Genomic DNA, 18,264 nt, shown 5'->3' with positions numbered 1-18,264 from the left:
ATGTTAATATGGTGTGGATGACTCTGCACGCTGGTGAAGTTGAGGGTAGATTGATATGTGGATAAAACACTCATTGTATTTCACGGAACCCTAAGAATATTCCCTGCCTCCGCTTCACCTGTCGACTGTCGTCCCGCTTGATCGCGAGTTCGCGACTCGCAAGTCGCGACTTGTTCGACAGCGTTCGACGTTCGGTCGTAATTCGAACGAATGAAAGGAGACAGGAGTAGCGCCGATCGCTAAGAATGGCATTTGTGCGTGAAATTGTTTTAGTTTTTTGTGTGAACAAGTGAATTTTTCCCACAATATTAACCTCCCGATAGCAGTCCCGTGTGTGTTCCGAGTTTTTAGTGTAAAAACATCCCGCTACAGTGCCGCTACAGTGATGTGACGTGATAAAAGCGTTGGTGTCTTTTAATAATGTTAAGTGACTGGGGTGGTAACTGGTGACCGCGGATTTTGTTGCTGTTACAATGGACCGACTTCCCGCTAACGAAGGAATTTAAAACATACGGTGAGTCATCAACGATCCCGAGATACATCGCATATGTTGAAAGATGCATTTCTTGATATAAGTTGACATGCAACTCGCCTCGCGACTCGCGCGTGTCACAAGTGTGTATACATAAAAATTACAGTACTTGAATTCTAAATTCAAAATCCTTACATTATTTTGATATTTGAAATTCGAAATTGTTCAATTCCAAATTCGAATATCCGGCAAATGTAAACAACTAAACAACTTTGATACTAAATAGGTAGGAATGTTGGCTGGTAGCCAAGTTTTGTCTATAGATTGTTTCATCTTTTCGAAATTGTAACAGGTTGTTTTGTGTAGTCGCTGGTTTATTTGAGAAGCTTTTGACATAGTAGAGGCCTTTGTGACAAGGCTTATTTGAGGAAGCACTACCACCATGCTGTTACATTCCAGTCACTGGTGTGATTACAGGTATGTGATCCTCGCCTGGGCCAATTGAGTTGAGTTTTCTTAATTGGTCCAGGTCTAACTGGCTTCAGCAGGCTTCATCTGTGGCTACTTACCATGAAAGTCGTGAAAAACTGAGAAGGGTGTGGATTTTATCCTCCCCCTAACAAGTTAGCCTGCTTCTATCTTAGATTGCATCACCACTTATCATCAAGTGATCAAGGGCTAACTTGTAAAGAATAAAAAAAAGAGTCTTAACACTTATGCCTTAACACTGAAGGGCACAGTGCCACATTTTATACACAATGTTTTTTTAACAAGTTCTGTGAGGTGTAACAGTGGAATTCATAAACATTATAGGGGCACTCCTAGGGGATCATTCACCCGCTGAGTGTCAAATTGTCAAACATATAGAGGTTAAATTCAACACTCAGAGGGTAAATGATCCCCTGGGGGTGTCTCAACTATGTCTATGAATTCCACTGTAAGACTTATAGGCTATGGTTTTGCATAGAACTTTGTTTTGTGGAACCCTTTACCAACACTGAGGAGTCATTAATCCCTGCCTGCTGTATTATTGTTTTTTTTTTTTATTACAAGTTAGCTCTTGACTACAATCTCACCTGATGGTAAGTGATGATGCAGTCTAAGATGGAAACGGGCTAACTTGTTAGGAGGAGGATGAAAACTTACACTCCTTTCGGTTTCTACACAACATCATACTGAAACGCTAAATCGCTTGGCGGTACGTCTTTGCTGGTAGGGTGGTAACTAGCCACGGCCGAAGCCTCCCACCAGCCAGACCTGGACCAATTAAGAAAATCTCAATCTGCCAAGCTGGAGATTGAATCCAGGACCTCCGTTTTGTAAATCCAATGCGCAGTGGATTTACATTTCCGATAAATTTGACAGGAACAGGAATATTATTATACTATACATTTTATTAAACAGTATCATCCATTTATTATGAATAATGATAATAGCTTCATAATTAGAGGCCTTAGGGTAATGTTTTATTATTACAATCACCATCAAATGTAAATAGAAATGGTCCCCATCCAGTTCATAGATAGTAAATGCATTGCCTCATTACAAAACCTGTATAGCTGACAAATTTCTAAATTCTTTTTATGTCTGCCTGTTAATGAAGTCTGCCAATCTGCATTGGGCCAGCATTGTATATCACTTGTAAATGTTAGACAAACATTTGAGGTTACCAGCATGGTGTATTATTAGCCTAACCCCTCTGATTCTCGGAGGAGACTCGTGCTCAACAGTGAGCCAAATGAGTTGTTAATTATAATGATGATTATGCTGATATAAGATGTGAATCTTGGGCCCTTTATTGCCATCTCCTAGTTTGAAGATATGTCAAACAAACATATGTCACTGACTGCATGCTAGGCCCACAAGATTCAAGCTCATTTTGCTTTTGAGTTTTAGTCTGTAGCTAGATAGACTAACAACTGGTAACAACCAGCTGGCCTATTCAGTAATTTGGTCATTAACAACCTATTAAAATCAACATCAAATCAACTCAGAAATGTCTTCTACCTATTGTTCATTCATGAAGGGTTGTCAGTAGGCATATTAGTGACATAGAATCTCAATTGTATATGTCAACTACAGTTTGTTTCATGTAGGATGGTGCAGGTGACAGTTCATTTCTCTCTTGAAAGTTTGCCAAAATTGACAATGCCATGATTCACAATAATAGTACATATTATGAACATCATACAGGCAGATACCATACCCATGCTATCTGAAAAACACTTTAACATACAAAGTTAATGATTTAGCCTGCCAATGTTAGTCAACCTAGCAACAGATTAGGCCTACCAACAAAAAATTATAGAAAATATATCTATACTTATAATAAATCTGTAGAGGTCAATTCTGTACATGAAATACATTTCCAAAATGAGTATCAGGGGTGATTAGTAATCAATACTGATGCCAAAAATCAGTAAAATTTTTGTCTGTCTGTGTATTTTAAAATTTTTGTCTGTCCGTCTCTCAGTATGTTCTTTTAGAAACAAAAACGACTTCACAGATTTGAATGAAAATTGATACAATTATTCTTCCTACTCCTGGGTTATAGTATACTTTTCATCACACTACAATCAATAGGAGCAGAGCAGTGAAGGAAAATGTTGGGAAAATGGGAGAAGTTACTCCATTTTTACAGCGATACTACTGTAAATTAAAGAGGTCTAATTGCGGTCGAAGTCGCGGGCGTCCGCTAGTATATAATAAGAATATCAATAGTTAGACTATCAGTGCAAAGGTCCTCCATCCTTTTAGAGATGCAGTGAGTGCTGTTATGAAATTGCACTCAATAAACTCAATGTATACTCACTCATACACTAGTTGTGTTTAAATTGAGTTGGCACACAAATACATTGCTTGCACTCAATAACAGATGAGCTAACTTCACTTATCTTGTTCAAAACTAGCTAGATTACCTAGATTAGATAGATAGATAGATTATCTTAATTGAATTGCTATTTCTATATACAATACATACATCACTATCTAGCCTAAAGTAAGCAAATAGGGTAGCTTGTGTTATGGGTATTAAGATTACCGATTAATCATATTCATATAATTTTATATACTATCAGTCCCACTCGATGTGTTCTGTTTACCAATTTAACTAGGCAACCTATTTGCAATGTGTCCATGTGAATATATCCTATTATTTATTTCTTATCTATCTTCTATCTATATATATAAAAATGAATTGCTGTTCATTAGTCCCGCTAAAACTAGAGAACGGCTAACATATTTATCTTATCTTGGTCTTGAAATGTTTGTGGAGGTATAGAGAGGGCTTAAAAGGTGAAAAAAAATAGAATAATTGTCAGGTAAACCATAAAAACAACCCTTTTCTATTTCCCATACAATAGGTAGTAGTAGGGGTAGGGGTAGGGGTACGGTTAGGTTAAGGGTAGGGGTAGAGTAATGTAAAGTAACGATGACCGGGTCCGCTAGTTTAAATAAATAACAGATGAGGGTATATATTTCTTATGCGGGATCTCACACTAAAGTGTTTTTAGATAGCATGGGTACGGTGACAATCACCTGTATGACATTCATAATACTGTTATCGTGAATCGCAGCAAACTTTCAACAGTGAAACATGGTGCATTTGACAGTTCGTTTCACTCTTTAAAGTTTGCCAAAATTCACGATAATAGTACGTATTATGAACGTCATAAGGCAACTGTCACCGTACCCATGACATCTGAAAAACACTTTAGACTGTATCGCTTAGCATCAGGTGTGATAGCAGTCAAGGGCTAACTTGTCAACAGATTTAAAAACCAAATACCTAGTTTTGACGGCCTCCGTGGCGCAGTGGACTTGCAAGACGGAGGTCCTTGGTCCTATTAATTGGTCCAGGTCTGGCTGGTGGGAGGCTTCTGCCGTGGCTAGTTACCACCCTACCGACAAAGACGTACCGCCAAGCAATTTAGCGTTCCGGTACGATGTCGTGTAGAAACCGAAAGGGGTGTGGATCATCCTCCTCAAATAAGTTAGCCCGCTTCCATTTAGATTGCATCATCACTTACCATCAGGTGAGATTGTGTCAAGGCCTAACTTATCAAAGGAATATAAAACTCACAAAAACCTACCTAAAAGTCCATCAGCTCTCGGACCGAAATGTTAATACAAATGTTAACTAGTTAAACATTCAGCTCACAGTGTTGAGAACAATTTTTCGTAGAACAAAAGCATTGTTATTAAACCTCGCCGTCAAACAATATGGCACCATACGCACGATGCCGTGTACATCCGAGAAATGTATGGATTTGAAACTTATGATATTGCAACGATAATCCTATTAAACCCACAAACCTACATTGGAGCAGCGTTGTGGATCTAAGCTGTATATCGGTTACCTAAGTTACCGTACAATATTTAATATGACCACACTGATCTTAGAGGTCAGTCGATTCTTGCCTAATTCAATATTTGTAGGTCAACAGAAACCTGAAAAAAAATATGGGTTAGGCTAATTGTCCACCACGCTAGCCTAACGCGGATTGGCAAACTTCACGCGTGTAGAGAATCTCGGGTAAGCAGGTTTCCTCACGATGTTTTCCTTCACCGTTTCAGACACGTGATATGTATATTATTAAAATGCAATGTGAAAAGTTGCGAGTTAAATTATGCAAATTTTTGGTTTATTTTTTTATAATTATTGGCTCACTGTTGAGCACGAGTCTCCTCTCAGAATGTTTTTGGCTGGTGGGAGGCTTCGGCCGTGGCTAGTTACCACCCTACCGGCAAAGACGTACCGCCAAGCGATTTAGCGTTCCGGTACGATGCTGTGTAGAAACCGAAAGGGGTGTGGATTTTCATCCTGCTCCTAACAAGTTAGCCCGCTTCCATCTCAGACTGCATCATCACTTACCATCAGGTGAGATTGTAGTCAAGGGCTAACTTGTAAAGAATAAAAAAATAAAAAAATAAATGTGAGGGGTTAGGCCTTTCCACCACGCTGGCCCTACATAACTGAGAATTAAGAAAATTCTCAGTTATGTAGGTTTCCTCACGATGTTTTTCCTTTAGAGACGTGATAATTAATTTCATAAAATGCATATTTAACTGAAAAGTTGAAGTTAAATTATATCTACTTTAGATAAGTATATTATAAAAATAAATAATTATAATTCTATTCTTAGATTCCCGATGCAAGTAAATCAATACTGAACAAGATCAAGTCATGCAAATCGAGATGTGGCGGTGAAATCTGTGGACAAACAAAAAATGCACAAAAAACGTACCGAATTGTGAACCTGTTTACGTGTTTTTGGAAGTCGTTTAAAAGTTATTTTAACCAATTCTCGCGATCCGACTCTCGTGAACTAGCGTGTTGCTAACTCATATTCTCTCGTTTTAGATCATTTTAACCATCGGCATTAAAAGAGGGGTGTTATAAGATTGATGTTTGACAAGTGTATGTCGTATGTCATGTCATGTAAATAGAAGACAAAATGTCGACCAATAGCGGCGAAGTTATCCCGTTTCTCTTTCGTTCCAATGCAATTTTAATGTATTTTCACCATAGCTGGGCATTAACTCGTTAATCCGTTAATCGTTAATTAACGAAGTTAACATTTTGATTAACGGATTAACTTTTAAGTTAACTTTTTAAAATGTTAACGGATCCGTTAACTTCCGTTAATATGCAGAAGTCCGTTAATCGTTAATCCAATGCCTACTATTTACCGCGCGACGTGATTAACAGGTTTAGATAAGTAAGAAATTATGAAAGATTTTTTTTCAAATAATTCAACAAATTACTAAATTTATGTTAAAATTATTGATAAAATCAACTAAAAACAAAATATGGCACTTTACCCCAGTGCTCACCTTTATTTTTCCAATGGTAAATTTCCAATCTCACACAATGATATAAAAATGCAATATTAACCAGTCATATTAACGGATTAACGATTAACGTTAACTTGCGTTAATTCTTCCGGAATGTAACGCTTTATCGTTTAACGAAGCTTACTTTTTTTGTAGCGGATTAACGATTAACGAAGTTAACTATGTGATTAACGGTGCCCAGCTATGATTTTCACATACAAGGTAGCTACTGTAAACCGTTGAGGGGTTCCCTAAATTGTCCCTCGTCTCCATCATCAGACCCCTAATGACAGTCACAACTCTTGTCGACACAAATTAATCAAGTCCAAACACAAGGTAACTGTTGTAAGCCGTTAAAAGAGTTCCCTCGTGTGGGTTGCGACCCCATCATCAGATCGACTCCAGACCTTTATATAGTTGCAGTGCTTTAAAGTGGTTAATGGAAAAAATATAAAACGCTATACTTGCCTTTACGATTTTTAACCGACTTCAAAAAAAGGAGGAGGTTATCAATTCGTCGGAACCTTTTTTTTATGTATGTTCACCGATGACTCGAAGACGCCTGAACCGATTTGAAAATTTTTAAAAATTCTTTTTTCGTTTGAGAGGGTATGCTTTCCAGTTGGTCCCATAGTAATCATGTCAGGATCTGATGATGGGACCCTGAAGAAAACGAGGGGAACTTTCAAGATTCCGACTAATTGATAACTTCCTCCTTTTTTTGAAGTCGGTTCAAAATAGATTTAATATTTAATTCTTATGATTGTCGATCTCTGCCTATATTCTAAATGTTATTAGGAGGGGGTACAGCAATAGTGTAATGAGATATTTTCTTCCCTAGGGTGTGACCGGAATGGATGAGGGTCTACTAAATGACCTGCTGGAGTGCTCCGTGTGCCTCGAGCGCCTCGACACTTCCTCCAGGGTGCTGCCTTGCCAGCACACCTTCTGCCTGAAATGCCTCAAGGTGAGATCATATAAGTACTCTGCACCTAATCTTATATTCCGTACAATAGAAGAAAGTACGGAAAGTAAAGTAATGTAGGTAAGTACCATTTAAGTACCAATCAGGCTATTTTACAATTTAGCGTAAATGTTTTCCATCTCTCTTGTTTTCGTATAGTGGTAAGCGTATTTGGCTCAGGATCACGAAATTGTCGGTTTGAGTCCCGGGCAGTGGCCAGCACTTCTTGGAGAGAGTCATGACAGAAAAGGAAAAGGAAGAGAAGAGAAGAAAGACAGACAAGTAAAGGACAATGTTTCCCGTGTTAGGCTGAAAGGCGGGTACACGGAAAACAGGGCGACAGGAGGGGTTTTAGCCGGTAAGAGTCCGGCACTACCTAACTCAGCTAGGTATCCATGAGGATTTCCCCTTCTGTATACGAAAAAAAAAAAAGTGGCGAGCACTCCATAGATGCAAAAATGTACTGCCTACCTTAAGGGCTGGTTCGGACTACTTTAGTTTACTTTTAGTCGAGTACGAACGATTTTTGGATTTACCGCCCAATCTTATGTGGCTCAATCAAAACCTATGTTGGGCCACACTATGAGGTCTTAGTCTATTACCCCTGGCTAAGCTCTATTAAAAAAAAAAGATTATCTATATTTCATAGCTCGACCCAAGACTCGAACCCAGGACCTCATCTGAAGCCACATAAGCTAACTAGCAAACATTAAAAGAAATGTCATCATACAAACACATGAGTCAGTAGTCAATAGAGATGACTCAAGCAAATGCCGTTGCTATTGGCCCCAGCAATAAACTAGTGTTTATTTACAATGTACGGAGGATGGGTCTATTAACTCAGGATGCTACGGTACAGTCGTCTACGAAAAACTGTATACATATCTAAGAAAAAGCTTTTTGTATTAGACTAGCGGATGCCCGCGACATCGTCCGCGTAAAAATCGATGTCAACTTTCAACCCCTATTTCACATTCTATTTTGCAAGTTTTATAACTTATACCTATATAATCATTTTACATTTACAAATGTACCTAGAAAAATTAATGAATTTCCGTACAAACTTTCTATTCCTACTTCACCCATTTCTGATTTTGTTTTCGCGACAAAAAGTATCCTATTATCCTTCTACGTATTATGGTCTCAAATCGTCTTAAGTATCATTTGAATTCATTCTGTAGTTTCAGCGTGATGCCCGGTCAAAAAAAGGCAAACAGACAGACAAAAATATAGAAAATAGGCTTCAGTATCGATCTCTTACCTCTAACCTACTCCTACCCTACCCGTACCCTAACTGTATCTTACCCCTACCCTACCCGTACCCTACCCTACCCGTAATCTTCCCTTTCCCTACCCCTAGGATAGGGGTAGGCCCTACCCCTCCCCTACCCCTATCCTAGGCATACACTCCCCTACCCTGCCCTACCCCACCCTACCCCTACCCTACCTTTACCCCTACCCTACCCTTACACAACCCCTGCCCTACCTGTACCCTACCCTACCCTACCCTATACCTACCCTACCTTACCCCTACCCTTAGCAAAATCGGTCCAGCCCTATGAGCGTGGTGCGATGACAAAGGAAAATAGAGACTTCTTTGCTAAAATTATAATCTTTGGATCTACTGGACCGATTTGAAAGATTGTTTTACCAATAGAAAGCTACGTTATTTGCGAGTGTCATAGACTATGTTTGATTGCCATATTCACACAGGAACGGGAACTACGTAATTGAAAGCGCGGGGCGTCATGTAGCGGAATTTCTGCGTCTTTTAGAAATTTTGTATTATCTCCGAAACTATTTAACTAATTAACATACTATAAAGGGCAAATATTATCTCCATAATATCCTTGTGATTATTAAATAATTTATTTTGATAAGGATTTAAGTTAAGTAGCATAAATAATGACGCAAACCTAAGTATATACAATTTATAATTTTTAAAACACAAAAGGTACTATATCTGCTAATATATAGAAGATAGATATATGGTGTCACGGACTTTTTTGTAGAACTTTTAAAGATACATAAAGCCTCCATACATTAATTTCAATTTTACACAATGGTTAAGGCAGCGCATGCGAATAAGTCTGCTTAAGAAGATTTTCGGTCCGACCTGTATGACAAAAACTGTGTTAACTCGACGAATATATATCATACTAATATAAAATATAGCCTATAGCACTCCCCGATAATGTAGCATTCTACTGGTGAAAGAATTTTTGAAATCGGACCAGGAGTTCCGAAGATTACCCCATTTAAAAAATGTGACAAACTTACAAACTTTACCTCTTTATAATATTAGTATAGAAGTATAGATTACTAGCTGGCGCCGCACGGATTCACCCGCGTAGTTCCCGTTCCCGTTGGAATACGGGGATAATATATAGCCTATAGCAGGGTAGGCGAACCAATGGCACGCGTGCCATTGATGGCACGCGACACAATATTTTGGGCACGTCGCCGATCATAAAACATGTGTAAAGTAGGTATTTGACATAAATTATTTGTCATCTAACCTGCAGCAACAGAAGTCACACTAATTTTACAATAATTTAATTTATGCGTGTAATAAAAACATTCCAAAATGTACCTCTTTTGTTTACTTTATTTCATAAAGAGTTTTGATAGTATATATTATTGTTATTCTCCAAATAATCAGAAAGTCAAAATTATTTGATGGCACGCCAATGACCCCATTAAACATTTTTTAGAAAAAAATGGCACGTTGATGCATAAAGGTTCGCCTATAGCCTTCCTCAATAAATGGGCTATCTAACACTGAAAGAATTTTTCAAATCGAATAAGTAGTTCCTGAGATTACTGCGTTCAAACAAACAAACTCTTCAGCTTTATAGTATTAGTATAGATAACACTATAGATGTGACCTCTGCTATTTCGTAGTTTAGCTCCCGTTTCCGTGGGAACACGGGGATAAAATATATCTTGTGTTACTCGGTGAAAACGTACCTGTCTAATGGTGTAAAGTATTTTTAAATTCGGCCGTCTCTTTATTATTTTAGTACCTGACCCGACAGACGTCCTGCCTTGTACCACTTTGTGTTTGGCATTCCATCATTAACAACCTATATTCGGCTCACTGCTGAGCACGAGTCTCCTCTCAGAATGAGAGGGGTTAGTCTAATAGACCACCACGCTGGCCAAATGCGATTTGGCAGACTACACACGTAGAGAATTAAGAAAGTTCTCAGGTATGTAAGTTTTCTCACAAAGTCCTACACCGTTTGAGACGCGTGATAGTTAATTTCTTAAAATGCACTCAACTGAAAAGTTGGCAGTGCATGCCTGGGACCGGATTCGAATCTAGACCCTCCGTATCAAAGGCAGAGGTCATAATATATATTTCAAATGTGATATCGATTTGATGTTGTATTTTCGAGGATCATTGTTTACTTCCCTGGCTAATGAAATGAACTGTAAGTAAATTATCTGTTATCAAAAACATTATTCTAATAAATACTCGTGTGACATATCATCTGATAAGATTAAATCCCCCTTGTTTAGTTTGTTTTCCGCGCAGCTGATACGTACATTATGTAGCTGATAGAAAAATTTCACTGTTATTACATATTTTGAAACTAGTTTTAGGGTTCCGTACTCTAAAAGGAAAACGGAACCATTATAAGATTACTTTGTTGTCCATATGTGTTCGCCAGACTCTCTGTGAAGATTCTTTTATCTAAGAAACGCGTGGAGATATCGTGTTGAAATTCTACTCAGGTCTACTCTACAATCCCTTGAAGCTATTACTTTACGGCATCCGTGGCGCAGTGGTATGCGTGGTGGATTTATAAAACGGAGGTCCTGGGTTCGATCCCCGGATGGGCCTATTGAGATTTTCTTAATTGGTCCAGGTCTGGCTGGTGGGAGTCTTCGGCCGTGGCACCCTACCGACATAGACGTACCGCCAAGCGATTTAGCGTTCCGGTACGATGTCGTGTAGAAAAGGGGTGAGGATTTTCATCCTCCTCCTAACTAGCCCGCTTCCATCTTAGACTGCATCATCACTTACCATCAGGTGAGATTGTAGTCGAGGGCTAACTTGTAAAGAATAAAAAAAGCTATAAAAATAACAAAATTCTAGATTTATGTAAAGATACAGTTATGAATATATCGATTCTCTTTCTACAAACGCTAACGCTTCGATAACAAAAAAACGTTATCAACCTATCAATCGGATAATAGGTATACTAATATCCGATAGGTTGAGGACGAATGTTATCCGAGGACTCGAACCTAGTATCTCAAAGAATAAACCAACGAGCAGAGGGCTATCTATATTCATCATCATCATCATTGTCAGCCGATGGACGTCCACTGCTGGACATAGGCCTCTTGCATGGACTTCCAAACAAAACGGTCTCGAGCCGCGAGCATCCAGCGGCTCCCTGCAACCCGCTTGATGTCTTCGGTCCACTTAGTAGGGTCGACCAACACAGCGCTTTCCGGTGCGGGGTCGCCATTCCAGCACCTTGGGACCCCAACGTCCATCGGCTCTTCGAACTATGTGGCCTGCCCACTGCCACTTCAGCTTCGCGACTCGCTGAGCTATGCCAGTGACTTTAGTTCGTCTGCGGATCTCCTCAATTCTGATTCGATCACGCAGAGAAACTTCAAGCATAGCACGCTCCATCGCCCGCTGAGTGACTTTGAGCCTTCTTATAAGGCCCATAGTTAGCGACCAAGTACCTATAATAAATTCCTTTATTTTTTGTTCAATTTCAAAGTTAACGGTCTTTTAACGGAAATTTTACCCACCGAATTCCTTTCTCAGTGAAAACTTGTGAATTTTCGAAAGTGTACAGGAATATCCATGTTATAATTAGCTGCGTATTTCTGCGAACGTCGAGCCGATTGTAAACTCGTCCGGAACGAACTGTGTATATGATGGGAATTGTTAAGTTTAATTTGTACAGTTGCGTATATAAGTAAACACTTATTGTATTATAGTACGAGTAAATCTATACATATATTTTTTTATTTTTTAAAAGTTAGCCTTTGACTACAATCTCATCTGATGGGAAGTGATGATGCAGTCTAATATGGAAGCGGGCTAAGTTGTAAGGGGTAGGATGAAATCCACAACCCCTTATAGTCGTACCGGTACGCTAAATCCCTTGGCGTATGTGTTTGCCGGTATAAAGTTAATTTTCCGTGAGTAGCTTCATCTTGATGAGACGCTTAGCTTTTACATTTGCGAAAATTCTTGATTCTGGTAGCTAACTCGGTTACCAGGTAATAAAAAATTCTGCCGTGGTAGCCTAGTGGACATGACCTCTGCCTCCGATTCCGGAGGGTGTGGGTTCGAATCCGTTCCGGGGCATGCATTTCCAACTTTTCAGTTGTGTGCATTTTAAGAAATTAAATATCACGTGTCTCAAACGGTGAAGGAAAACATCGTGAGGAAACCTGCATACCTGAGAATTTTCACAATTCTCTGCGTGTGTGAAGTCTGCCAATCCGCATTGGGCCAGCGTGGTGGACTATTGGCCTAACCTCTCTCATTCTGTGAGGAGACTCGAGCTCAGCAGTGAGCCGAATATGGGTTGATAATGAAAAAATTCTGAGCGTCGGAACGAGATAATTTACCACGCAATTTGTAGGACATTGTGGCTGTTAAGTTGTTTAATTATTAATTAAGCAACAGTAAAAAAAACATCGTAAAAAACATTTGTGATTATTCTTTATACTTTATTTGCGTATTCTTGTAGTAATGATAAGGTCTATGCTGGAATGCACTGGCCTAAAAGATGCCAATTCACTGAGACAAGTTAATTTAAACTTTATGAATCGGTTGTTAGTTCAAAAGTTGAGATATTAATTCGCAGCCGACTGTACCTGGCAGTTGTTTAAACTATCCGTCCCAATTTGTTAGGACTTCAGGAGACGAGAGCTGTTTCAATATTCGGCTACAAATGGCGACAGGGTCCATATCTATAACTAGCGGACGCCCGTGACTTCGTCTGCGTGGAATTCAGTTTTTCACAAATCTCGCGGGAACTATGAATTTCTCGGGATAAAAGTAGTCTATGTGTTAATCCAGGCTATAAATTTCGGGAATCCATGGATTTTTTCGGGACAAAGAAACAGTCAAATCGGTTCAGTAGTTTCGGCGTTAAAGAGTAACAAACATACAAACTATTGTGTATTAAGTAGGATTATGATTATTGAATCCAGTAAGTATAGGTCATCATCATTATCATTAACAACCCATTTTCGGCTTACTGTTGAGCACGAGTCTGCTGTCAGAATGAGAGGGGTTAGGCTAATGACGTCACAGATCCGCATGTTATATATCGGAGGCATCGCATCAAACCGATTTTTATTTTACGGTAGTTGAAATCCGTTCGATGCGATCGGTACGCTGCGAATCAGTGGACCCACTTGTATAACTTTCTATACAAAGAATACTAAAATCCATTTGATGCGATGTGGATCGGTGCACGCTGGCCCAATGCGGATTGGCAGACTACACACACGTACGTCACTGTTTGAGACACATGATATTTATTTTTTTAAATGCACATAACTGGAAAGTTGGACGTATAGGTAACGCATCTTAATAAAAACGTCCTGCCGACCCTATATTTTTTTATATGTTGTATGGGAGCCTTTCTTTTAACGTAGTCGTCCATTGATGCCAGGCGTCCGCAGATCCGCATCGTAGGTATTAAACGGATTTTAGTATTCTTTGTATAGAAAGTCATGCGGATCTGCGTCCGTTTGATGTTCCGATCCGATTCCGATTTTTTTGTTTACTGAAAGAATATACTCCCGAGGTGGTCGCATTGACACCATTTCAGGATCTGATGATGGGATCCTGGAGAAATCGAGGGGAACTTTCAAAAATCGTAGGGCCAACTATGGCCGTTATATATATTTTTTTTAATTTTACGGTGGGTAAAATCTTTTCGATGCTTATCCGATGCGGGTACGGTACGATGGACGCACCTGTATGACTTTCTATACATAGAATACTAAAATCCGTTGGATGCGTGCGGCGCGGATCTGTGGACGCCTACCATTATCCGCCCGTTACAGAATAAATGGAAAGTTAACGTTCTTTGCTAATAACCCGTCGATGAATAATACAACAGTTTTAAATTACTTCAGTTTACGGGCGAAGTGGCTTAATTGGGCGGGTTGGCTCACTGAAAGGTGTTTTTTGGAGGTCCGCCAAGTTATGTAACGAAAAAAATATTACCTTACCTTACCTTATCAGCCGATAGACGTCCACTGCTGGACATACGCCTCTTGTATGGACCTCCAAGCACAACGGTCTCGAGCCGCCAGCATCCAGCGGCTCCCTGCAACCCGCTTGGCATCCTCGGTCCACCTAGTGGGGGGTCGACCAACACTACGTTTTCCGATAAGGGGTCGCTATTCCAGCACCTTGGGACCCCACCGTCCATCGGCTCTTCGACCTATGTGGCCTGCCCATTGCCACTTCAGCTTCGCGACTCGCTGAGCTATGTCAGTGACTTTGGTTCGTCTGCGGATCTCCTCGTTCCTGATTCGATCACGCAGAGAAACTCAAAGCATAGCTCGCTTCATCGCCCGCTGAATCTTCTAATAAGGCCCATAGTCAGCGAAAAAAATATTAATAGTAAACTATAACTGACTGACAATAATACCAAGTCAAGAATAATTTTATATTCTTTACAAGTTAGCCCTTGACTACAATCTCACCTGATGGTAAGTGATGATGCAATCTAAGATGGTAGCGGACTAACTTGTTAGGAGGAGGATGAAAATCTACACTCCTTTCGGTTTCTACACGGCATCGTACATGAACGCTAGTCGCTTGGCGGTACGTCTTTGCCGGTAGGGTGGTAACTGGCCACGGCTGGAGCCTCCCACCAGCCAAAGAATTGGGCGCACGAATCATGTCTAAAAACGTCGAACTGTAATCCCTCGAGAACTCCACCTTAGTCCCAGGACTAAGACGTGGTTGGACTAACGGATAGTGACGTAATCTTGGTTTGAACATCCAATTGCATTGAGTAATAAGGACATTGTGACTGATGTGTTCCGATGCCTTTCTAATGAAATGATCTATAAAACGGAATTATATGGCGTGGGCGGCGCCTCAATTGCAATAACTAAGGGCCATTAAGGTTAATCTATTATCAAAGACGGCATGACACGTATGAATGGTCTAAAATCAAGTATATAGAAAATATTCACATCGACACATTGCAAAAAATGCCTATTTAAATTGCGGCAAAACAAATTTTTTATACAAAATCTAGGGAACCATGAACTAGATCAAAGGTAAAATTTACTCTAACACAGCAAAATTAAGCATATAATAAGCTTTCATTTGACATATAAAACTACTAAATAACTCATGAGGGTATTTGTTTAACATTAATTGACTGGCCTGACAACCCCACAGTTGCATTGTAAAAACTAAAAGCAGACAACCTTTACGTTTTCAATTCTGTTGTATTATTTTAACTAGTGTACGATTTTTATTAATTAAGCAAAGATAAATTAATAAGTAGATAAAATAAATTTAATAAAAAATAATAATTTAATACTTACTAATACTACTTTACTAATTTATTTCTTATCCTAAATAAATAGCAGATGAGGGTATATATTATTTATGCCGGATCTCATACTATAACTCTGTTCGGTATTCATTGAATGAAACTTTTCTTGTATTAGTGCATATAGACGAATGAAAATTTTGAAAAACCGAAAGTCATGAAATTATTAATTACACTCTCGATAAAGTCATCAATATTCTCTTTCACTGCGCTTTCATTTGAGACCCCACTCGAGTATATTTGTAGACATTCGGTTATTCTTCCCCACTTTCACCCCCAGAACTTTTAAACGGCTTAACCGATTTTCATCAAGCATGTCTAAGAACACTCGCACATAAGTCATCGTTCATACAAAAACAAACTAAATTTTAAATCGCTTCATCCGTTCAGGAGCCATGGTCCCACTGACAGACTGACAGACACAAACGTCAAACTTATTTATAACACCCATCTTTTCGCGTCGAGGGTTAAAAAAAATAAAGGTCTTGTGCCCATTATAACTCCGAGAGTATTATGAGCGTCAGAATATATCCACCTTTATAAATGGCCAAGCTTTTGGCAAAGGCCTCGGTCATCAGTCCACTGGGACTAGGTCGGAACGCGTTGCGATGGTTGGCAAAAAAACTGTTGGCCTTTTGGTTTTTAGGGTTCCGTACTTAAAATGAGAATATTTAAAAGATCATTTTGTCAGTTTCTTTACAAATTAGCCCTTGACTGCAATCTCTTCTAATGCTAAGTGATGATGCAACCTAAGATGAAAGCGGACTAATTTGTTAGGAGGAGGATGAACATCCAAACCCCTTTCGTTTTCTACACCACATAGTACCGGAACGCTAAATGGTTTGGCGGTACGTCTTTGTCTGTGGTAACTAGCCACGGCCGAAGCCTCCCACCAGCCAGACTTGCACCAATTAAGAAAACAATTAAGAAAACGGCCCCAGGTCCTCCGTTTTGTAAATCCATCGCGCATACCACTGCGCCACGGAAGCTGTCAAAAGCCGTTTTCCAATATTTTTTCATATTGAGATCTCAAGTAGAAATTCGTATGAATTACTCAGACATTTCTTAAAATTGTGAAAATAATCCGACTTAAAGTGATTAACTTTACTTACAACGATAGTATGGTTTAGTTACTAGAACTTAAACTTCATAGAAAAAAATCGTACACCTTAAACTTGTTAAGTTACATTTACTAAAAACTTTTTTAGCAGTTGCAGTTGCTAATATTTTTTTTTTAAAAAAGAATATTTGCCATATATTTTATAATATGACCAATATTCCCATTCCCCTCCAACTAGTCAAGTTGCAAATATAGCAGTTGGTAATCGCAATTAATGTATAATGTATGGATAAATAACGCAAAGACAGTTGTATCTTTTCTGTAAAACAATTTTTCAGTAATATGCTTTCATAGTTAAACTTTAGTAATGTTACATACCGAACTATGTTTTTTTTGTACAGAACCCTCCATAGCGAGTCCGGTGTGCACTATTGCACGCCAATTGTCTTGTCTTGCTTTATAAATAAAGGTTTACCTGTCTAGGAAAAGACTGGTTCTAGCTGCCGCAAAAAATGGATTAACCACGGAATCCTGTGATTTTTTTTTAGAACTTTTGTTATCTTTGCTTTTATTAAATACAGTACAACAAAAGCTCGTCTCCAACGAAGACTTTATCATCTGAAGTGGGTTTTTTAACCGACTTCAAAACGAGGTTCTTAATTTCGATTCACAACTGAATAACTAACTAATCACAGATGATACAGGGAGGATGATACTGTTTGCTATTTATACAATCTAGAACTTTGTCACCGTAGATGTGACCTCTGCCTCCGATTCCGAAGGGTGTAAGGTTCGAATCCGGGTCTGGGTCACCTTCAACTTATTTATTATTTATTTATTTATTTTAATTCTTTATTGCACACAAATTAGATACAATAAAAATAAGAGAAGGAAAAAAAAGAAAAGTAAGATGCAACTTATTATGTACATTTTAAGAAAATACATATCACGTGTATCACACGGTGAAGGCATACCATCGTGAGGCATACCAGAGAATTTTATTAATCCTCTGCGTGTGTGAAGTCTGCCAATCCGTATTGGTCCAAGGTGGTGGACTTCTGAGAGGCGACTCATGCTCAACATTGAGCCGAATATGAGTTGCTAATGATGAAGCAAATGGACACAGATTATACAGGGAGTGCTGTTTATTATACCATCTTGAAGTTTGTCTTCAGTTACCAAAGTCTTGTGACATTCTATTCTTAAAATAACTAGCAAACATAGAACAGTCTATAGAGGTAGTAAGTAATATAAAGTGGGAGCTACTTGTGTTTAGCCACAGAACATAATACTACAAGGTTCATTTAAAAATATCTTCCAATCAACTGTTTGTTACTGGGACATTTTAACCAATTAT

At 38.9% G+C, this 18,264-nt stretch overlaps 1 protein-coding gene across 2 annotated transcripts in view; it reads left to right on the top strand.

Moving 5' to 3' along the window:
• Window positions 1-134: 134 nt before the first annotated feature.
• Window positions 135-18,264, top strand: part of LOC112053680 (E3 ubiquitin-protein ligase SH3RF3) — a 50,963-nt gene continuing 32,833 nt past the window's right edge. The window contains exons 1-2 of one of the 2 annotated variants that reach the window (XM_024093167.2): window positions 135-514; window positions 7,149-7,274. In XM_024093167.2, the coding sequence (XP_023948935.1) occupies window positions 7,161-7,274 (114 nt within the window). In that variant the 5' untranslated portion in view covers window positions 135-514; window positions 7,149-7,160. The remainder of the gene's footprint in view (window positions 515-7,148; window positions 7,275-18,264) is intronic. The other variant, XM_024093166.2, reaches the window with a different exon arrangement.

This window comes from Bicyclus anynana, chromosome 23 (assembly GCF_947172395.1).
Source record: "Bicyclus anynana chromosome 23, ilBicAnyn1.1, whole genome shotgun sequence".
Taxonomy (NCBI): Eukaryota; Metazoa; Arthropoda; class Insecta; order Lepidoptera; family Nymphalidae; genus Bicyclus; species Bicyclus anynana.
The sequence above is the reverse complement of the archived record's forward strand: the minus strand, read 5'-3'. Positions and strand labels throughout refer to the sequence as shown.